This window comes from Hemiscyllium ocellatum, chromosome 25, assembly GCF_020745735.1.
Source record: "Hemiscyllium ocellatum isolate sHemOce1 chromosome 25, sHemOce1.pat.X.cur, whole genome shotgun sequence".
In the NCBI taxonomy this organism is placed as follows: Eukaryota; Metazoa; Chordata; class Chondrichthyes; order Orectolobiformes; family Hemiscylliidae; genus Hemiscyllium; species Hemiscyllium ocellatum.
The window spans coordinates 57,593,635-57,618,070 of NC_083425.1; the positions used below are offsets into that span (position 1 = coordinate 57,593,635).

General features: G+C 42.5%; 1 protein-coding gene and 1 pseudogene across 1 annotated transcript in view; one reads left to right on the forward strand and one right to left on the reverse strand.

The window, feature by feature from the left end:
- Positions 1–24,436, reverse strand: part of xylt2 (xylosyltransferase II) — a 191,530-nt gene that overhangs the window by 91,040 nt on the left and 76,054 nt on the right. Inside the window, exons 4-5 of the mRNA XM_060844395.1 lie at positions 19,083–19,285; positions 5,851–5,931 (exon numbers count right to left, since the gene is read on the reverse strand). Of these exons, the coding sequence (XP_060700378.1) occupies positions 5,851–5,931; positions 19,083–19,285 (284 nt within the window). The remainder of the gene's footprint in view (positions 1–5,850; positions 5,932–19,082; positions 19,286–24,436) is intronic.
- LOC132828058 (5S ribosomal RNA) lies at positions 9,187–9,295 on the forward strand (annotated as a pseudogene).

The following is a 24,436-nucleotide window of genomic DNA, read 5'->3' on the forward strand; positions in this document are numbered from 1 at the left end:
TCTGACGCTCCAGGGAAAACAGCCCCAGCCTGTTCAGCCTCTTCCTGTAGCTCAGATCCTCCAACCCTGGCAACATCCTTGTAAATCTTTTCTGAATCCTTTCAAGTTTCACAATATCTTTCCAATAGGAAGGAGACCAGAACTGCACACAATATTCCAACAGTGGCCTAACCAATGTCCTGTACAGCCGCAACATTACTTCCCAACTCCTGTACCCAATACTCTGACCAATAAAGGAAAGCATACCAAACGCCTTCTTCACTATCCTATCTACCTGCAATTCTACTTTCAAGGAGCTATGAACCTGTACTCCAAGGTCTCTTTGTTCAGCAACATTCCCTAGGACCTTACCATTAAGTGTACAAGTCCTGCTAAGATTTGCTTTCCCAAGATGCAGCACCTCGCATTTATCTGAATTAAACTCCATCTGTCACTTCTCAGCCCATTGACCCATCTGGTCAAGATCCTGTTGTAATCTGAGGTAACGCTCTTTGCTGTCCACTACACCTCTAATTTTGGTGTCATCTGCAAACTTGCTAACTGTACCTCTTATGCTCGCATCCAAATCATTTATGTAAACGACAAAAAGTAGAGGGCCCAACACCAATCCTTGTGGCACTCCACTGGTCACAGGCCTCCAGTCTGAAAAACAACCCTCCACCACCACCCTCTGTCTTCTACCTTTGAGCCTGTTCTGTATCCAAATGGTTAGTTCTCTATGTATTCCATGAGATCTAACCTTGCTAATCAGTCTCCCATGGGGAACCTTGTCAAACGCTTTACTGAAGTACATATAGATCACATCTACTGCTCTGCCCTCATCAATCTTCTTTGTTACTTCTTCAAAAAACTCAATCATGTTTGTGAGACATGATTTTCCACGCACAAAGCCATGTTGATTATCCCGAATCAGTCTTTGCCTTTCCAAATACATGTGCATCCTGTCCCTCAGGATTCCCTCCAACCACCGAGGTCAGGCTCACTGGTCTATAGTTCCCTGGCTTGCCCTTACCACCCTTCTTAAACAGTGACACCACGTTTGCCAACCTCCAGTCTTCCGGCACCTCACCTGTGACTATCGATGATACAAATATCTCAGCAAGAGGCCCAGCAATCACTTTTCTAGCTTCCCACAGAGTTCTCGGGTACACCTGACCAGGTCCTGGGGATTTAGCCACCTTTAATCATTTCAAGACATCCAGAACTTCCTCCTCTGTAATCTGGACATTTTGCAAGGTGTCACCATCTATTTCCCTACAGTCTATATCTTCCATATCCTTTTCCACAGTAAATACTGATGCAAAATATTCATTTAGTATCTCCCCCATTTACTGTGGCTCCACACAAAGGCCACCTTGCTGATCTTTGAGGGGCCCTATTCTCTCCCTAGTTACCCTTTTGTCCTTAATACATTTGTAAAAACCCTTTGGATTCTCCTTAATTCTATTTGCCAAAGCTATCTCATGTCCCCGTTTTGCCCTCCTGATTTCCCTCTTAAGTATACTCCTACTTTCTTTATACTCTTCTAAGGATTCACTCGATCTATCCTGTCTACACCTGACATATGCTTTCTTCTTTTTCTGAACCAAACCCTCAATTTCTTTAGTCATCCAGCATTCCCTATACCTATCAGCCTTCCCTTTCACCCTGACAGGAATATACTTTCTCTGGATTCTTGTTTTCTCATTTCCCATTTTCCAGCCGTCCCTTTACCTGCGAACATCTGCCTCCAATCAGCTTTCAAAAGTTGCCTAATACCATCAAAATTGGCCTTTCTCCAATTTAGAACTTCAACTTTTAGATCTGGTCTATGCTTTTCCATCACTATTTTAAAACAAATAGAATTATGGTCGCTGGCCCCAAAGTGCTCCCCCACTGACACCTCAGTCACCTGCCCTGCTTTATTTCCCAAGAGTAGGTCAAGCCTTGCACCTTCTCTAGGGGTACATCCACATACTGAATCAGAAAATTGTCTTGATCACACTTAAGAAATTCCTCTCCATCTAAACCTTTAACACTATGGCAGTCCCAGTTGATGTTTGGAAAGTTAAAATCCCCTACCATAACCACCCTATTATTCTTACAGATAGCTGAGATCTCCTTACAAGTTTGTTTCTCAATTTCCCTCTGACTACTGGGGGGTCTATAATATAATCCCAATAAGGTGATCATCCTTTTCTTATTTCTCAGTTCCACCCAAATAACTTCCCTGGATGTATTTCCGGGAATATCCTACGTTAGCACAGCTGTAATGCTATCCCGTATCAAAAATGCCACTCCCCCTCCTCTTTTGCTTCCCTTTCTATCCTTCTTGTAGCATTTGTATCCTGGAACATTCAGCTGGCAGTCCTGCCCATCCCTGAGCCATGTTTCCGTAATTCCTATGATATCCCAGTCCCATGTCCTGAGTTCATCTGCCTTCCCTGTTAGGCCCCTTGCATTGAAATAACTGCAGTTTAATTTATTTAACTTGCCCCGTGAGGGGGCAAGTTTTCTTTTTACACAGAGTGTTGTAGGATTCTGGAAAGCACTTGCAGGGGTAGTGGTGATGCAGATTCATTAAGGACACTTACGGGTCTTTTAGGTAAGCACATGAGTATGCAAGGAATGGAAGGACATGGACCATGCATAGGCACAAGAGATTAGTCTCATTTGGGGTCATGTTTGGCACAACAACAGTGTAAGTAATCCAACAAGCCCACACCGACCAGCCAAAGCGCAACCCACCCATACCCCTGCATTTACCCCTTACCAATTTAACATGGCCAATTCACCTTACCCGCACATCTTTGGACTGTGGGAGGAAACCGGAGCACCCGGAGGAAACCCACGCAGACACGTGGAGAACGTGCAAACAGTCAGTCGCCTGAGGCGGGAATTGAACCCGGGTCCCTGACGCTGTGAGGCAGCAGTGCTAACCACTGTGCCACCGTGCTGCTTGCTATACGGAGCAAGCCCCATTTTGACAGCAATAGTTGCCATTTACTAGTAAGTCTTCGTTCACTAAATACTGAAAACCTTCAGGCACTGAAACAGGTTTTCATTACGGGACATGATGGGATTACATTAAAAGGAGAGATTCAGCAGTTTACGCCTTTATTCTGTTGAATGGAGAAGAATGAGAGCTGATTTCATTACAACTTATAAAAATCCTTAAAGGGCTTGAATACGGAAGTGCAGAAAGGATCCACATGCTGGGGACATAATCTCAGAGAGGAAAGCTGTTCTAGACAAAGAGAGGAAGAATGTCTCCACTCAGAAGGTTGTGAATTCTGCAATTTCCTAACCCATAGGACTGTGTAAGGTGAGTGTGTTCAAGATAATAGACTAATTGTCATTAATGAGCTCAAGAAATATGGAGATGGTGCAGAAAAATGACGTTGTGGTGGATGTTCAGTGGTTAGCACTGCTGTCTCACAGCACCAGGGCAAGGTTCAATTCCAGTCTTGGGCGACTGCCTGTGTGCACATTCCCCCATGTCTGCAGGAGTTGCCTCCAGGTCCTCCAGTTTCCTGTCATGGTCCAAAGATGTGCAGGTTAGGTGGACTCGCCATGCTAAATAGTGTCCAGGGATGTGCAGGAAATGCAAGTTTATAAGGATAGGGTCTGAGGGGGATGCTCTTTGGTGGGTCAGTGTCAGCCGAATGGCCTGCTTCCACACTGCAGGAATTCTATGATAAAGAATGACAGATCAAATTTAAGCAGCTGAATGGTCATGCCCCCACATTCCTACATGTGCTAATAAATGTGTGAGACAGTGAGGAAAACAGATGGCAAGTGGGGAAAACGCTAGCTAATATGTTGGCAGGGTAGGTAGGATATTTCAATCATATCATGAGGAGTCAGAAGTGGTTTAGGGGTGGTCAGTGTAGTAATTATAACAAGGTCAGCCAAGTGGACCTCAAAGAATGTGAGTTCTCTGATGGGGGCTGTTAATCTGGTCCAATCAGGGAGCTCTGGCTGACAGATATAAACAGGAATGTCAGAACTCTGTTCACTCAGAGTTGGCTCTGAAGAAGCTGGGTCATTGTCAAAGACTCTTTACGTATAAATAAAGTATGTTTTGGTAACAGGATACTGGCCTCTATGAAGTTACTTCAGTCTGAGTTGGAGACATTCGTGGAACGTCCTTACAAGCTGGGGAATTCTCCATTTGAAGGGTAGGTTTCCTGGGCAAAACCACATTATCAGTGCATTTCCTAGTTTTCCCAATGTATATGACTGGGGGTAGATCCAGTCTTTGATTAATCAGAGAGTGGAAGATGTGGGCCATACAGTGGGATTGGAGAAACACATTAGGTATTGACAGGAGTCTTCCTCTCCGAAAGAACTTACTAAACCAGTTGGATCTTTACAAGAAATCAGCCATGCCAAATATAGTGAGTTTAATTTCACATGCTGCTATGTACAAATACCAGCAAGCTTCCCCAAATTCACCATTCAAGATAGGTGCTGCAGATTATTTAGTGGCCCAAAATTTCTTCACAATGCTCATATCCTGCAATGTACCCACAAATTAAATTGGTATCCTTATTGATTCACCCTCTTGCTAACCTAGGTATGTTGAAACCAGTAACAGTGTGCCCACCATTGTAACCCAGTGGCTAAATAAGTAAAATTAACTGGTATGCTGATCAGGAAATCCCAAATCAAGAAATTCCAGACTACATTATCCTAGTTTTTGCTTCCATAAACACACTCATTTTTGATATGCAACATTAACTAATTTTTCCATTTCATATTATGCAGAACAGATCTTAAAGTTGCTAAATTTCACTCACACTTTGGCCTTACATGCAGTCACAAATTAAACATAGGTGAGGAAAATCCACTTTTGTTCACCCATTACTAGATCCAGGAGGCCTCGAAATGCTCTCAATGTCCAATCCATAACCCACTGGAATTGCTGATCTCTCTGACATCAGGCTAAAATTTGATCATTACTGATTTCAGCTTCTCACCTTTACTATATTGCAATGCATTCCTCAGGTCATCCCCTTTCCACTTGACTAACTTATACTCCACCATAAAGTGTCTCATACTATAAGTTAGTTTCAAGACCCTCCCTGTGTCACTTCGTGGACTATAGTGCAGTAACCAGAGCTAAAAGCAGCACTCAAAGTTCAGTGTAACTTTAATTTTAGTTTGCCTTCCAATTTAACCAGCAGGACGGCTCAGCAAATGATTCTGCAGAAGAATCACTGATCTCGAAATGTTAACTCTGCTTTCTCGCCACAGAGACTGCCAGATTTTCTGGGTTTCTCCCGTAATTTCTGTTTTTGTTTCAGCACTAAACTTGTTCAGATAATATTGCTCCGCAATGAATTGGTTTTGAGATCTACTGATAACTTCTATGCGTGGCAACAACTTGGACTTCATGCACACAGTTTAGTCTTCCTAAGCACCACAGCAATCACAGTTCGTACTCAGGGCCTTAGACTTTCATTTGGTTTAACCTTGACAGTGCAAGACCGATATTGCTGGCCCAGCTGAAATCCTCCCATTGCATTCCTGATTCCACCCTCCTCTCTGACCTATCACCTTTACCCCACAACCATCCACCTTTTGCACTCTCAGCTTCCTTCCCCCCAGCCCCACACCTCTCCCATTTATCTCCCTACCCCCGAGGTACCCAGCCTCAGTCCTGATGAAGGGCTTTTTCCCGAAATGTCGATTTTCCTGCTTCTTGGATGCTGTACTTTTCCAGCATTACTCTAATCTTGATCTAATCTCTAATACCAGCATTTGCAGTACCCACTTTTGCCTGATTGATTGATTGAAACCAGTTCACTCAACACAGCCCCAAGATTTGCCATAACCTGCAGTGGTTCAGCCAGTTTTGGCTCGTACCTGGCATTATCCCGGCCATGCGATTTCAGAAAATTTTTCTCTCTATACCTGGACAGGAATCCCACCAGCTCATCATTTGTCCTGTGAAATAGAAGAGTTAAAACAGTCAGCAATATAAGAAAAGAGTTATAATCTTTTACATCTAAACTCCACTATTAATACTAGTCAAAATGCAGGATCTAGTTACTATTTAATCTGCTGGATTACATAGTGTGGAAACAGGCCCTTCGGCCCAACAAGTCCACTCCGACCCGCTGAAGCGTAATCCATCCAGACCCATTCCCCTATATTTACCCCTGCACCTAACACTACGGGCAATTTAGCATGGTCTTTTCACCTAACCTGCACATTTTTGGACTGTGGGAGGAAACCGGAGCACCCAGAGGAAACCCATGCAGACAGTCACCTGAGGCGGGAATTGAACTCGGGTCTCTGGCGCTGTGAGGGCAGCATGCTAACCATGTGCCACCGTGCCGCCCACAAAAGGATTGTGACCTTTTTCAAATTTCCAGCTTCATTAGTATTTTGCTTTGAAAGGAAAGTTCAGGGAATGATCTTTTTACAACTTGGTTACCATCAATCTCTCCCAGTTGGGTGGAATACAGATTAAAGTACCCTCTAAACAGTCCCCATCAAACATTCCCAGGGTAAATACACCATCAAGTTAGGTACAGAGTAAAGTTACCTCTAGACAGTCCCCATGAAACACTCATAGGACAGATACACCACAGGGTCAAATATGGAGAAATACACTAACGCCATCACAGTTAGATATCAAAGTAAACCTCCCTCTATTCTGTCCCAATAATTAAATTCAGCGCCAATACTAGAAGTGCACTTTTCAGGTATATGATTTTTAACACCAATCATCTTAACTGAATCATTAACGTAACAATGAATTAACACATTTGGACAGAACCTATTTTAAATTGGCCTGATTATTTCCCTAGGACTTCACAAAATCCAGTAACTTTTCTAACTATACTGAAGAAACCAAATACAGGACAATGTAAAATACTGAGAAAAGGATTTTAGAAGAACTGAACCCCAGGAGCGCTGGACAACACAGTGGTTAGGCACTGCTGCCTCATAGAGCTAGGGGTCCTGGTTCAATTTCACCCTCAGGCAACTGTCTGGGTGGAGTTTGCACATTCTCTTCATGTCTCTGGGTGCCCTGGTTTCCTCCCACAGTCCAAAGATTAGGTTAGGTGGACTGGCCATGCTAAATTATTCATAATGTCCAGGGATATACTGGCTAGGTGGATTAGCCATGGAAAATGAAGGGCTACAGGATAGGGAAGAGTGGTTTCGGTGGGATGCTTTTTGGAGGGTTGATGTGGACTCGATGGGCCAAGTGGCCTGCTTCCACACTGTGACTGGGATTCTAAGGTTCTATGAACCCACTCAACCAATCCTTGGAATGGTGAGGGCTGTCTTATGAGGAAAGATTGAACAGGATAGGTTTGTAGTTTAGAGGAGTAAGAGGTAACTTGTTTGAAACCTAGAAGATCCTGAGGGACCTTTCACTGGCTAGCTGTAGAGAGTTAAAAATCACACAACACCAGGTTATAGTCCAACAGGTTTAATTGGAAGCACACTAGCTTTCGGAGCGACGTTCCTTCATCAGGTGATTGTGGAGGGCTCGATCATAACACAGAATTTATAGCAAAAATTTGCAGTGTGGTGTAACTGAAATTATACATTGAAAAATTGAATGTCTGTTAAGCCTTTCATCTGTTAGAATACAGTGATAGTTTCACTTCTTTCATTGTAAATCACAAAACCCATTTTTTTAAAAAGTTGCATTCTCGGGTTAGCTGTTAACAATGGTGATAGCTAGACAACATGTTGAAGGTGTTAGCCCCTGTGTTCTCCATCTTTCCTCTTCCTGGAAAGCCAATATTAGCAGTGCCCTTAAATATTTTAACTCACGGGTATACAGATTCTTTTCAAGCAAAGGGGTGAAACAGGGTCAGGTCAGGCAAAAATACAGACTTGAGGATACAATCAAATCAGCCAGGAGGCGGCTCCAAGGACTATCTGTCTAACTCCTGCTCCTAACTTCTATGCATTTATCATTAGATTAGACTTACAGCGTGGAAACAGGCCCTTCGGCCCAACAAGTCCACACCGACCCGCTGAAGCGCAACCCACCCATACCCCTACATTTACCCCTTACCTAACACTACGGGCAATTTAGCTTAGCCAATTCACCTGACCCGCACGTCTTTGTGACTGTGGGAGGAAACCGGAGCACCCGGAGGAAACCCACGCAGACACGGGGAGAACGTGCAAACTCCACACAGTCAGTCGCCTGAGTCGGGAATTGAACCCGGGTCTACAGGCGCTGTGAGGCAGCAGTGCTAACCACTGTGCCACCGTGCCGCCCATTCTATAACAATAATCTCATACCAATCCCTCAGTAGAGCAGAAGTAGTAACAATTGGCCAGAACTTAAAACTATCATTGGGAAAATGTTAGCATCTATTATAAAGGATGTTATAGCAGAGCAGAAAGATCAAAGTAGAATCAGCATACCAACATGAAGTGGAAATTATATCTGACAAATCTATAGAATTCTCTGAGATGGTAAGAAGCAAGATAAAAGGGAAGCAGTGGAGGTAATACATTTGGATTTTCAGAAAATGTTTGATAAGCTACAATACATTCGGCTACTGAATAAGAGCCCATGGTATTGAAGATAGTATACTGGCATGGATAGAAGATTGGCTAACTAATAGATGGCAGAGAGTTGCATTTCATCTCTTTTGTCTCATCTAGGTTTTTTGAGATTAAAGACAAAGCAATAACTCTCACTCTCGCTAAATCACCCCCTTGAGGCAAATCAACTCCATACACGGGTAATTTCTTCACTACCTCAACCACCACTAGTCCAGACAACAAGTCACACTCCGATAAGACTTTGACTTTGACTTTGGCTATGCTCTCCACCCAACCCATTTGCCAACATTTCAGTTTTCATTTAACTCCCAGCAAGAGAGTTTGAGGAGCACTAATATCCCCGAGAATAATCTCAGCAGGTCTGGCAGCATCTGTAAGGAGAGGAGAGAAAAGAGCTGACGTTTCGAGTCTAACTGACCCTTTGTCAAAGCTTTGACAAAGGGTCAGTTAGACTCGAAACATCAGCTCTTTGCTCTCCTTACAGATGTTGCCAGACCTGCTGAGATTTTCCAGCATTTTCTCTTTTGGTTTCAGATTCCAGCATCTGCAGTAATTTGCTTTTATCCCTGAGAATAATTATAGGCTTGGATGCTTCATTTGAAGAGAAAGGATTAGTTCCTTCAGATAACAACCTTACATACGGCCATACTAGTCTACTACGGCCATACTAGTCTGAAAACGCCCGATCTCGTCGGCTAAGCAGACTCAGGCCTGGTTAGTACTTGGATGGGAGACCGCCTGGGAATACCAGGTGCAGTAGGCTTTTGGGTGGCACGGTGCCTCACAGCGCCTGAGACCCGGGTTCAATTTCCGACTCAGGCGACTGACTGTGTGGAGTTTGCACGTTCTGCATGGGTTTCCTCCCACAGTCCAAAGATATGCAGGTCAGGTGAATTGGCCATGCTAAATTGCCCGTAGTGTTAGGTAAGGGGTAAATGTAGGGGTATGGGTAGGTTGCGCTTCGGCGGGTCGGTGTGGACTTGTTGGGCCGAAGGGCCTGTTTCCACACTGTAAGTCTAATCTAATCTAATCTAATCTAATCTCTGACTTACGCTATGCACTACTTCTATACACAGAATTTTTAACTCCTTTAGTTATAATTAAATGTGATGGGTTTAGTTTAGTTTTGGACTCCACAATCTCAAATAAATCCAATGGCTTCCCTAGCAACTGCCAGCATTTTGAATGAATGAGCCCCACTTGCTACAATGGAAACACATCGGCTTTCAATTCTGACCTCTACCCTCAGGCCTTCAGACCTGAGGGGGAGACATTGATACATTCCCAACTATCCATTGTTACGAAGTTGAAGGCGTGGTACTGCACCTTTAAGAGAGTGAATGCTTCACCTGTCATGTGACTGGTAGCAGTAACAGAGGGTGCTGGAAAATTGAAACATGTAACGTATTGTGATAACCTAGATATCTCTCCTTGTTTTCACAGCAGCTCAAATTTAACCAGTATAAATTAAGCCCCAAGACACTAAAGTTCAATCGAGTTCGAATTTTACTGTTTTGGCAATATCGAACCAATGAGACGATCTGATGTTTTGGGGTATAAAAAGCAGGCAATTTGGACAGTTAGCCAGAGAAAGAGCACCTTCTACAATCGACAGACTGCTATTCAAAACACTGTCGAAATGGCGTCTTTTGCATAAAAAATATCTGTGCAGCAGAAGACCAAAGACAACCCAGGGACATTTACAAACAGAGGAGAATTGACACTCAAAGACAACAGCTGCCATCTGGCTTTTAAAACTGATTCGCTGTAAATTTAATAGGGGCTTTATTGGATCAGTATATTATTATAGAATGGGAGGTGGATAAATCACTAACACAAAGGAGGCTTAGAGTTGTAAATAATTGTTGCATTGGAGTGAAGAAATAAAATTGCAATTTTTTTCTTTAAGTAGTGGAATTTAGGTAGTTCTCTGTCATTCATACTTTAACAGATGCAAGGTGAGGTGATCTTTTCCGTGTGTTTGGTTTAATTAGCAGGTGAGTTCACCACCATGCTGTAACACCATGTCTTACCTTGGCTACTTGGCTTTCTTTCACTCTTCCACTTTCTATTCATTGCAAACTTATTGGGATAATGGGGAAAAAAAACTTTCCTTTTTAATGATTCAGCTCATTATCGTCAGCTATTATGATTGCTCGTCTCACAGTTTTGCAATGCTTTGCTCCTCAACATGGATTCTTATTGTGAAAGGCAGTGAGATTTTAAATTCTTCAAGGAGAATAATCAAGAGCTTCATGACTGTTTTCAGCTTCTAATGGTCATTTCAATCTGTCAAAATTACTTTGCTTAAGCTTACAAATTCAGTACGGATTTGCTGAGGCTTCTTCCTTAAATACTAGAATCTTGGCCTTTCAGCCTCAGGCTCGAACTCGTACGCAGCCAATGTAGTTTTCTTTACTGTGCCACAATCCCAACAAAGCTCTCTGACAGTGAAGTATAAATTTCCTGTGCTTTTTTGTGAACTTACTCTGCACAGATATTGTCCAGTCTTCATTTCCTAATTAATTTCTGGTTATTTTTCAAATGACATGAGGAATGCCTCCACATCCATTTCCTCAAATTTGGTATAGCTTGTGCAAACTTAAACATTTTCTTACTGGACTTGAAATTATGACTCAAATTCTCTCCACTGCAATCTGCATCAGCTCCTATTTCAAGTGCATCTTTTCAAGCTAATATTTATATTCTCTTTGCTTCATTTCTTTCTTGCAGGTTTTAATTCTAATTTTCTCATTTCCATTCTTGTCAATCCTATTTCCTCACTTTTTTTCTGCTTTTTCCTTGTCTTCTTATACCATTTGAGTTTCTTCATTTTCTCCTCATGCTCAAGTTGCTCTGACCAGAACTGAATATCACTTGACTTCACGACCCAAATTCTTGATTGCTCCTGTACTTCCTCTAAGCAGCTATGCTGGTACCTCAATTGCTTCTGTCTTCCTTAGCTCTGTCAGGCAATGCTACCTTCACTTTCTTTGCAAAGTCAATCAGCCTGAGTTTTAACTGCCAGGGATAAAGTTGCCACATGATGGAAACCCTTTACCATTTCCAGTGTCATGTCTTAAATGCAGTACAGAACCTGTAGTTTTCTTTCACTTGCGCTAATTACAAACACCACATCCCAAATCCTCAATCCCTGTGCCTGAAATCAAACGTGGACCAACGCCCCCCCACACCCCATACAGGGTTAGCATACAGGAAATCAATTCCCACCATTCCCAGAGCCATAACAAAAGTTTAAAATGTTTAGAAGTTCTCCAATTTCCCCAATTTACCAGTCTTCTAAACCTGGGTTGACAAAAACAACTTAGCATTTACAATGAGTGTCAAGCAACTTGGTATTCAACAAGTTTTTTTCCCAATTTAGTAAGTAATCAGAAGTACAAGGGGAAAAAAATGGTCTTGACAAACTCCCTTGTTCAAAAAGGGAAACAAAATATAGATGATAGGCCAATTAACTTAACAGCTGCCACTGGGAAAATGTTATAGTCTAAGTATGTAAGAGCAAAACATTTAGAAAAACATAACACAATGAAGTAGAGACAGCATGGCTTCATGAAAGGGAAATCAGACATATTTACCACAACTCTTTGAGGAGTCAACAAATAAGGTAGATAAAGTGGAACGAGTAGCAGTGGAATCAGTGGAAAGCAGGTAGGAAGGCAGAATCATTAAAAACAATCATCCACATTCATCGGGTAAGAGGAAAGGCATGGTCTATTGGCTTTTACTTCAAAGTGAATGGAGTATAAAATGGTTCATTTTGCTAAAACTAAACCAGGTATTAGTTAGACCACAACTATAATACTGAGAGCAGTTTTGGTCCCCTTATTTGAGCAAAGGCAAAATGGCAGTGAAGACCGCCTAGAAAATGCTCACTAGATTGATACACGATATGAGAGACTTTCACTAGATCAATATTTTGCTCCAGTTTTCACAGCAGATTGTGCCACATTAATGTTATTAAGTTGGAGAGGCTTCAGAAGAGATTCACCAGGATGTTATCAGGAATGGAGGGTTTGAATTAAAAGGAGAGACTGCATAGGCAGGGATTTTTTCCACTGGAGCACAGGAGGTTGAGAAGTGACCATGTGGAGGTTTATAAAATCATGAGAGGTACAGGTAAGTTGAATGGTATGTGCCTTTTCCCTAGGGTGGGGAATTTCAAGATTGGGGGCATATTTTTAAGGTGAGAAGAGAAAGGTGTAAAAAGACATGATAGGCAATTTATTTGCACACAGAGTGGTTTGTGTGTGAACTTCTAGAGAAAATGGTGGATGTAGGTACAGTTGTAACGTTTTTAAAGATATTTAGATAAATAAATGAATAAGAAATGTTTGAAGAGATATGGTCCAAGCATAGGCAGACGGGACTAACTTAGTTTGGGATCATGGTTGGCATAGATTGGTTGGACTGAAAGGTCTGTTTCTGTAGTCCACGACTCTACTATCTACTCAATAGTAACAGGTAATGAAGAGATTATAGAAAAGGGAGGAGTTTAAGACAATCATTACGGTAAATCTACTGGGATTGAAGGCAGACAAGTCCCCAGGGCTTGATGGGTCTTAAAAGAACAGGCAGTAAAGATATTGAATCCACTGGTTACAATATTCCAAAATTCCCTTGATGTGGGAAAGGCTCCAGCTGATTGGAAAAATGCTAATATAATTATTACATTTTTGTATTACCCCTTATTCTAAAAAGGGAGATGTGGAAATTAGGAAACTAGAGATCAGTTAATTTAGCGTGCGTGGTGGGAAATTGTTAGAATTCATTTTTAAGGAACTAATAACACAACATTTCAAAAGTCAAAACTCAATCCATCAGAGCCAGCATTGGTTTTATGGAGGGTAAATAATGTTTAACAAATTTTCTGTGTAGCAAGCAAGGTAGATGATGGGGAGCATGTAGATATAGTATGCCTGCACTTCCACTAAGCGTTTAATAAGTTCCTGCAAAAAAAAGGTTAACAAAAGGTAATGGGGTTCAGGGTAATTTATTAGCTTGGATAGAATATTGGCAAATCAACAGAAATCAGAGCTTCGGGATAACTGGGTCTTTTTCTGATTGGCAAGATATCGGGTTTGGGCCACAGACTCCGACTATTTATAACATATATTAATGACTTGGATGCAGGGATAGATGTACTCTACTGAAAATGTGTAGCTGGTTAAAGCGCAGCAGGTCAGGCAGCATCCAAGGAACAGGAAATTCGACGTTTCGGGCATAAGCCATTCATCAGGAAAGATGTACATAAATGTACTCTAGCCAAATGGAAGACACTAAAATAGGTGGGAATGTCAGCTGCAAAAACGAAATAATAAATCTATAAATGGATATGGATATGGATAGGTTAGATGAATACCAAAATTTGGTGAAATAAGTTTAACATGGATAAGAATGAGGTCATCCATTCTGTTTGGAGGAATAGACAAATTAATTATCGAAATTGAGATAAACTTCAGAGTGCTTCAGTGCAGAAGGATTTAGGAGTCCTCATACATGAATTACAGAAAACTAACATGCACATACTGGAGGTAACAAGGATGGCAAATGAAATTTTAGCATTTAACACCAAATAAAGGAATAGAGCACAAAAGTGGGAAAGTGTTGTTGCAACTGCACAAAACACTCATGACACTACGGCTGTAGTATTACGTATAATTTTGGTGCCCTTACTTGGGGAGAAATGTCATTTTATTAGAGGTAGTTCAGAGGAGGTTCAGTAAATTGATTCCAGAGATGAGGGATTTGTCTTATAAAAATAAAGTTCGATATAAAGAATGAATCTTATGTTAAAAGGGATTTGTCAAGATTTAAAAGAGTAATTGTTATAGGGAACTCTTCTGTCAGAGGCACCGACAGGATTAAGGGTTAAGAACATCTCAAAACATTGAAGCATATTGTCAAAGGGGAGATGGGGAAGCCCGAAGTTGTTGTTTTGCGGGAATTACATATTCAGGGATACGGTTAAGGTTTTGCAGATTGAATATAAGAGGTTAGGTAGAAGGTTAAAAAACAGTACACAAAAGTAATAATCTCTCGTTTACTTCTGGTGCCAAATTCTAATGAGGCAAGGAATAAAAAAGCACAGGTAAATCAATGGCCGAAGAGGTGATGCAATATGCAGGGATTCGGTTTCTTGGATTATTGGGATCTTTTCTGGGACAGAAGACACCTGGTCAAAGGATAGACTTCAGCTAATCTGGAAAGAGACCAATTATTCTGGTGGGGAGATTTGTTAGTTCTATTTCAAGACCTTTTAAACTTTTAGAGAGGGGTGAATGGGGGCTTCCTAAGTAACAGTGAAAATTGAATGAAGAGGATAGGTTTAAATCAGAAAAGAGCAATTTAATTAGAAAAGACAGACAAAGGCAAGTCACAGAATGAAGTAACTCTGAAGAATTAAACTGCATTTATTTCACTGCAAGACATCTTGCAGGTAAATATGATGAACATAGAACAGTGCAGCACAGTACAGGCCCTTCTGCCCACTGTGTTGCGCCGAGCATTTATCTTAATCTAAAATCAACCTAACCTACACACCCCTCAATTTACTGCCATCCATGTGCTTGTCCAGCAGTCTAAATGTCCATAATGTCTCTGATTCTACCACCATTGCTGGCAGTGCATTCCACACACCCACCACTCTCTGCAAAAGAACCTACCTCTGACATCTCCCCTAGAGTTACCTCCAATTACTTTAAAATTATGACCCAGCGTGACAGTCATTTCTGCCCGGAGGAAAAGTCTCTGGCTATCTACTCTAGCTATGTCTCTCATTACCTTGTACACCTCTATCAAGTCACCTCTTTTCCTTCTTCTCTCCAGTGTAGAAGCCCTACTCACTCAACTTCTCTTCATAAGACAAGCACTCCAATCCAGGTAGCATCCTGGTAAATCTTCTCTGCACCCTCTTAAAAAGCATCCACATCATTCCTAAAGTGAAACAATCAGAACTGGACACAATATTCCAAGTGTGGTCTAACCAGGGTTTTATAGAGCTGCAGCAAAACCTCACGGCTCTTAAACTCAATCCCCCTGTCAATGAAACCCACAATGTTATACGCCTTCTTAACAACCCATCAACTTTGGTGGCAAGGATATGGGACTGGGATATCATAGCTTTACAGAAACTTGGCTGAGGGACGGACAAGACTGGCAGCACAATGTTTCAGGTTTTTGGTGGTATTAGATGAAGAGAAAGAGAGGCGAGAGGAGAGCCAGCGGCATTTTTGATTAAGACAAGCATTACTACTGTAAATAGAGAAGATATTTCTGAGGGGTCATTCAGTAAAATGATATGATTTGAAATTATCTTGATGGGATTGTAATGTACAACTGCCAAATAGTCAGAGGGAAATTAAGAAGCAAATATGTAGACAGATCTCAAATTATCTTCAAGAATAATAAGGTTGTAATAGTAGAGGATTTGAATTTACCAAACAGTGACTGAAACTGCAGTAGTTTTAAAGGTTTAGATGGTGAAAAATTTGTTAAATGTGCTCTGGAAGATTTTCTTTATCAATACGTAAATGTTCATATTAGAGAATGAGCAAAACTTGACCTTCCCTTGGGAAGTAAGGCAAGGCAAGTGTTATGAAGTTGAAGATGTGTACTGTTCCTTTTAAGAAAGAGCCATAGGTAGACAGGATAATGAAAGTGGTATTTGGCATACTTGCCTTCATTGGCCAATGCATTGAGTATAAGAGCTGGAGCGTTACATTTGGTTGTACAGGACATTGGTGAGGCCACTTTTAGAATATGGTGTACAATTCTGGTCCTGCAGTAGGAAAGGTGCTGCGAAACCTGAAAGGGTGCAGTCCTAACTTACAAGGATGCTACTGGGATTCAAGTATTTGAGCTCTAGGGAGCAGCTAAATACAGGCTTTTTCCTTTGAGCTTTGGAGGCTGAGGGGTAACCTTAGAGAGATTTATAAAATCATGAGGGTCATGGATAGCAAGAGTTTTTCCCATGGTGAGGGAGTTCAAAACCCAAGGGCAGAGGATTAAGATTAGATTAGATTAGACTTACAGTGTGGAAACAGGCCCTTCGGCCCAACAAGTCCACACCGACCCGCCGAAGCGAAACCCACACATACCCCTACATTTACCCCTTACCTAACACTACGGGCAATTTAGCATGGCCAATTCACCTGACCCGCACATCTTTGGACTGTGGGAGGAAACCGGAGCACCCGGAGGAAACCCACGCAGACACGGGGAGAACGTGCAAACTCCACACAGTCAGTCACCTGAGTCGGGAATTGAACCCGGGTCTCAGGTGCTGTGAGGCAGCAGTGCTAACCACTGTGCCACCGTGCCGTGAGGTGTAAAGATTTATAATAGACCTGAAGGGTACTTCTTTTCATGGTAGTGCACATGGGGAACAAGCTGACAGAGGAAGTAGTGGAGATGAGTACAATTACAACATTTAAAAGTATCTAGGCAGGTACACGATTAGGAAGGATTTAGAGGGATACGGGCCAAATGCTGGCAAATGGGACTAGATCTGAGTGAGATGTCTGGTCAGTGCGGACAACTTGGCCCGAAGGGCCTGCTTCCATGCTGTATGACTCTATGACTCTTGTTACAACACAGCAGTGATTAAACCAAACACTCAGAAAAGCTCACCTTGCCTCATAATTTGTTATAATGAGTGACAGAGAGCTCCCAAATTCTATTTGAAGAAAATGACATCAATTTATTTTTAATGCTAAAACTGAACGTAAATAACAACCATTCACAACTCTAAGCCGCCTTTCTCTTAACTGCTTATTACCTGCCTCCAACTCTATAACAAAATAAATGTTCCAATAAAGTACATTAAAATTACATCAACTTAATTTCAACACCATAAAGCAGCTGATGTCTTTGATGTCTGTCTTCTTCTAGCTGAAGATCTCCCTGAGTCTTCTTTCTTTTTTACTGTGAATGTTTCATTTGAACAGGTACCGTTGATAGAGAGTGTTTCCTAATTTCTTGGATCTGTGTTGATGGCAGTTCCTCTCTCTGATTTTCAATATGCCTGCCTTTTTTATCTCCCCAACATCATATCGTCTCATTGGATCAATGTTGGCAAATCAATAAATTCAAACCTGATTGGATTTTACTATCCTGGAGCAAAATTAAAAATGATTGATTAAATTCAAATTGTTGTCAAAACAGCAACCAACTCAGGTATCCATTTCATGGCCAAATGCTAAATATTTCTCAATTTTCCAGTACATTCTGAGATTGCTATCTAGTCATATCACAGGTACTTATAAGCTCTCAATGCAGAACAGCATTAACTCCCTCGTAAAGGCACAGTACACACCTTCAACTTCATAACGCTCTTAAGAGAAATTGAGCAGTTCCCCCCTACCGATCACATTCCCAGCTACCTCCCCCCCCACAACTCCACCCTCCTCTCATTTATCTCTGAGCCCTCCTGGCCCATAAGCCTCACTCCTGATGAATGGATAATGCCCTTATGATTCTCCTGCTCCTCGAATGCTGCATGACCTGCCAGATTTTCTAATCAGTAAGGAAACCAGGGATTAAAAGGGAAAAGACAGAAAACAGGAATTGAAGATTATCAGATCAGCCATGGTCAATGAGTTGAATGGCCTTCTTCTGCTCCTATATCTTATTGTCTAAGCTATGGACCAATCAAACCTTACAGTTGGAAAGCTTATTCATCAGTCTAGAACAGAATGGTACATTGGCTCAGTGGTTAGCACTGTTGCCTCAAAATGCCAGGGATCCGGGTTCAATTCCATACTGGGATGACTGCATCTGTGTGGGTTTCCACCAGATGCTCCAGTTTCCTCCCATACTTCAAAGATGGCCAGCCTAGGTGGATTCGTCATACTAAATTGTCCATTATGTTCAGGGATGTGCAGACCACATGGATTAGCCATAGGAAATGCAGGGTTACAGGGATAGGGTAAGGGGTGGGTCTGGATGGGATGCTCTTAGGAGACTCAGTGTAGAGTTGATGGGCTTAAAGCTTCATTTGTGAAACTAACTGCACAGACATCTTCGGCAGTGAAACTCCATGAAGCAGAAGACACCCTCCAAAGCAAGTTTTGACCAAGGGGAAAGTTATAAAAAGAAGAAATGTTGTTCTGTTGAAAGGAAGTCAGATAGTATGCACTAAAACCACATAACTCGTGGAATAAGGGACCTTCTTTCACCTTCCCAAAATTGCTATTCTGAGAAATCTGTACAAGAAAAACACCACCGACTCATCACATTTGTCAGGTCTAACTTCAGGTGTTGACTATTTGCTTCAGTAACAAAGAATTCAACAACAGACCCTGACACCATATCATAAAGATGTATTTTTTCTACAAGCATTCTTTTTTCTCATCTACCTTAACACTCATCTCTAATTTTTTTTAAACATTAACTTTATCTCATTAGCCTTAAGGAACCTTCAGTAATTGCTGAGAAAAATGACACGAATGAAAGAACAATGCACCAAACAAAAGGATACCAAATAGGAGATCATTAATTTCACTTTCCCATCATTCAAAGACACTGACCTGGTGGGGTAGTCAGTGGCACTCAGGTTGATAAAATAGTCCCAGTCCCAATCTGTCATTTCCAGTAGATCTTTCATGCAGTGCAGGTACATCTTCAGCAGACTTGCCCCTCCCCAGATTGTAACCATTCGCCATGGGGTTATCCGGATGTTTGGGTATTGTTGTGACAGCTTCAGCGTCTCTCTGTGCAGGTAATTGGAACGCTGCAAGTTCAGAATAGCAAAATGATATGTAAAGGCTTCAAAGATTGGAAAAAAAAGCCAATTTACACACAGTATGCTTCCTCTAACAGTGTAGAATCCAAAGACTCCCTACAATATGGAAGCAGGCCATTCAGCCCTTACCTATTCTCCCACCCAGGCCCACCCCCATACCCTATCCCTGCATTCCCCATGGTTAACCACGCAGCACATCCCTGGACACTATGGCAATTCAGCATGGCCAATCCAAATAATCTGCACATCTCTGGAATGGGGAGGAAACCAGAGCACCTAGACAAAACCCACACAGACACAGAGAGAATGTGCAAACTCCATGCAGATAGTTGCCCAAGGGTGGAATTGAACTCAGGTCCCTGGCACTGTGCCACTCAGTAGCAAGATAACGAACAAGACAATCTGCTTGATGGATAAATACTGCGAAGAGAACAACCATCCCTTCTGTGACATCTTTAAAATGGTGAAATGTTCCAAAGTGCCAAACAGGATCAGCATGAATAGAGTCACAGAACCATTTTTGGCACAAAAGGAGACCACATAATTCATTGAATCTGTGGTAGCTCCCCTTGGAGTAACCCAGACAGTCTTACTCCTCCACTCGATCTCTATAGTGGACAAAGTATTATTGCGTGTCCTTCTGAATTCATTAAATTTTTCAGCACACTCAGACATCATTTTCTCGTCATGATTATTATTGGGCAAAATTATGAAGTAACTTTGGAACAGATGATCCAAACTTAAGTCAAGTGTTGAGTGGTTCAGTGTCCTAAAGGAGGTGAGAAGGATTTGGAGAGAGAATTCCAAACATAAAACCTAGACAGCTGAAGGCACAGCCATCAATGGCGGTGATAATTAGATCTGAAACGTATAAGAAAGTAGACGTGTACCGCAGTAAACTTCCCTGTTCTCTCCAAGAGTGCCATGAAATCTTTATGTGGAGGTGCAGACATTGGATAGGTTATTATCAAAACTTAAGTTATCTCAAGAATGTGATTGGAAAGACGTTCTGAGATTTACATATCAATGAACCAAAACCTGCCACCCATTCTAAAAGATGAAAGACTTAACAGCTATCTAAGTTTGTTCAATATACCGTTTCAGTTACACTACACTGAGATCTTTTGTTATAAATTCTGTGTCGCTACCTGATGAAGGAGCAGTGGTTCGAAAGTTAGTAATTTCAAATAAACCTGCTGGGGTACAACCTGGTAAATGAAATCTTTAGATCAACATATATCAAAGTGGGTACATGGTTTAATGAAAGGTGGGCTAAGGAGCTGTCTGAATAAGTAAACAGCCCCAGTAGTTCACTGTTGAACAACACAGAGGGTATATATAGGTAATATGTAAATTTTGTAAATATGTCCTTTCAATTTTGGATGTTATTAGGGGGGAATGTCTTACCAGGGGAAAGCAGTGGGGCACCTGCTGTTCAGAAGGGAAGGGGGAAGAGGAGCAGAGCAGTAGTCACTGGGGACTCGATAGTTAGAGGGACAGATAGGAGGTTCTATGGGTACAAGAGAGACTCACGGTTGGTGTGTTGCCTCCCGGGTGCCAGGGTCTCTGATCATGTTTTTGGGTTCCTTCGGGGGAAGGGAGAGCGACCCCAAGTCGTAGTCCACACTGGCATTGGCACCAATGACATAGGTCGGAAGAGAGATGGGGACTTGAGGCAAAAATTCAGGTAGCTAGGATAGAAGCTTAGAGTTAGTACAAACAGAGTTGTTTTCTCTGGTTTGCTGCCTGTGCCACATGCTAGTGAGGTGAGGAATAGGAAAGGAGTTGAACACGTTGCTACAGGGATGGTGCAGGAGGGAGGGTTTCGGGTTTTTGGATAATTGGAGCTCTTTCTGGGGTAGGTGGGACCCCTAACAAGCAAGATGGCCTTCATCTAAACCAGAGGGGTACCAATATCCTGGGTGGGAAATTCACTAAAGCTATTAAGGTGGATTTAAACTAATACAGCAGGGGGAAGGGAACCAAAATTGTACGACAGATACAGAAGAGGATGAGAGTAGGCAGTTCCTAAATCAAATATCTGATACTGGCAAGCGAGAACCCGGTTTGAAGTTGTGTACTTCAATGTAAGAAGCATCCGAAATAAACTGGTGAACTGGCAGCGTGGGTTGGTACCTGGGACTTTGATGTTGTGGCCATACGGAGACATGGATAGAGCAGGAATGGCTATTGCAGGTTCCAGGATTCAAATGTTTCAGTAAGAACAGAGAAGATGGTAAAAGAGGGGGAGGTGTGGCATTGTTGATCAGGGACAATATTACAGTTGCCAAAAGGATGTTTGGGGACTTGTTAACGGAGGTAGTATGGGCTGAGGTTAGAAACAGGAAAGGAGAAGTCACAATGCTGGGAGTTTTCTATAGGCCTCCGAATAGTCCCAGAGATGTAGAGGAAAGGATAGCAAAGATGATTCTCTATAAGAGTGAGCGAGGCAGGGTAGTTGTCATGGGGAACTTCAACTATCCAAATACTGACTGGGATCACTACAGTACGAGGACTATAGATGGATCAGTTTTTGTCCAGTGTGTGCAGGAGGGCTTTCTGATACAGTAGGTAGACAGGCCTACAAGGGGCGAAGCCACTTTAGATTTAGTACTGGGTAACGAGCCTGGCCAGGTGTTAGATTTGGAAGTAGGTGAGTACTTTGGAGACAGCGATTACAATTCTGTCAGTTTACTTTAGTGATGGAAAGGGATAGGTGTACTCCACTGAGCAAGAGTTACAGCTGGAGGAAGGGAAATTATGATGCAATTAGGAAAGATTGAGGAAGCGTAGAATGGGGAAGGAAACTGCAGGGAATGAGCACATTAAAAATGTGGAGCTTGTTCAAGGAAAAGCTCCTGTGTGTTCTAGATAAGTATGTACTTGTCAGGCAGGGAGGAAGATATAGAACGCGTGAGCTGTGGTTTACTAAGGAAGTGGAATCCCTGGTCAAGAAGAAGGAGGAGGCTTATGTTAGGACAAAATGTGAAAACTCAGTTAGGGCGCTTGAGGGTTACAAGGAATTCAGGAAAGACCTAAAAGGAGAGCTCAGAAGAGCCAGGAGGTAACATGAGAAGTTGTTGACAGATAGGATCAGGGTTAACCCTAAGGCTTTCCATAGGTATGTCAGGAATAAAAGAATGACGAGAGTTAAATTAGCGCCAATCAAGATAATAGTGGGAAAATGTGTGTGGAGTCAGGGGAGATAAGGGAAGCACTAAATAAATATTTTTTGACAGTGTTCACTATAGAAAATGAAAGTGTTGGCGAGGAAGATACAGAGATACTTGCATCTAGGCTAGAAGAGATTGAGATTCACAAGGAAGAGGTATTAGAAATACTGCAGAGTGTGAAAACAGACAAGTCCCCTGGGCCAGATGGGATCTATCCTAGGATCCTCTCGGAAGCAAGGGAAGAAATTGCCGAGCCTTAGGCATTGATCTTCAAATTATCATTGTCTATAGGAATAGTGCCTGAGGAGTGAGGATAGCAAATGTGATTCTCTTGTTCAAAAAGGTTAGGAGAGACAACCCTGGTAATTACAGACCAGTGAGCCTCACTTCAGTTGTTGGTAAAGTGTTAGAAAAGGTTGTAAGAGATAGGATTTATAACCATCCAGAAAGAATAATCTGATCAGGGACAGTCAGCACGGTTATGTGAAGGGTAGGTCGTGCCTAACGAATCTTATTTAGTTTTTTGACAAAGTGACCAAACAGGTAGATGAGAGTAAACAGGTTGATGTGGTGTATATGGATTTCAGCAAGGCGTTCGATAAGGTTCCCTACAGTAGGCTTTTATACAAAATGCAGAGGAATGGGGTTGTGGGAGACATAGCAGTTTGGATCAGTAATTGGTTTGCTGAAATATAACAGAGGGTTGTAGTTGATGGAACATGTTCAACTTGGTGTGCAGTTACTAGTGGCATACCACAAGGGTCCGTGTTGGGTCACTGTTGTTCGCCATTTTTATAAATGACCTGGATGAGGGCTTAGAAGGGTGGGTTAGTAAATCTGCAAAATCGACGTTTCGGGCAAAAGCCCTTCATCAGGAATAGAGGCAGAGAACAATTGATCTTCTGTAATTACACCGGCACCACTCCCCACCTCTTCCACCGCTACATTGATGACTGCATTGGCGCCACATCATGCTCCTGTGAGGAGGTTGAGCAATTCATCAACTTCACCAACACATTCCACCCTGACCTTAAATTTACCTGGACCATCTCTGACACCTCCCACCCCCTCCTGGACCTCTCCAAATCCATTAATGACGACCGACTTGACACCGACATTTTTTACAAACCCACTGACTCCCACAGCTACCTGGATTACACCTCTTCCCACCCTCTCTCTTACAAAAATGTCATCCTGTATTCCCAATTCCTCCGTCTCCGCCGTATCTGCTCCCAGGAGGACCAGTTCCACCAAAGAACACACCAGATGGCCTCCTTCTTTAGAGACCACAATTTTCCTTCCCACGTAGTTAAAGATGCCCTCCAACACATCTCGTCCACATCCCGCACCTCCGCCCTCAGACCCCACCCCTGCAACCGTAACAAGGACAGAACGCCCCTGGTGCTCACCTTCCACCCTACCAACCTTTGGATAAACCAAATCATCCGCCGACATTTCCGCCACCTCCAAAAAGTCCCCACCACCAAGGATATATTTCCCTCACCACCCCTTTCCACCTTCCGCTAAGACAGTTCCCTCCGTGACTACCTGGTCAGGTCCACGCACCCCCCCACAACCCACCCTCCCATCCTTGTACCTTCCCCTGCCACCGCAGGAACTGCAAAACCTGCGCCCACACCTCCTCCCTCACCTCTATCCAAGGCCCCACATTCATCAAAGTTTTACCTGCACAACCACTAATAGCATTTATTGTATCCGTTGCTCCCGATGCGGTCTCCTCTACATTGGGGAGACTGGGCACCTCCTAGCAGAGCACTTTAGGGAACATCTTCGGGACACCTGCACCAATCAACCACACCGCCCCCTGGCCCAACATTTCAACTCCCCATCCCATTCTACAGAGGACATGGAGGTCCTGGGCCTCCTTCACAGCCGTACGCCTGGAGGAAGAACGCCTATCTTCCACCTCGGAACACTTCAAGCCCAGGGCTTCAATGTGGACTTC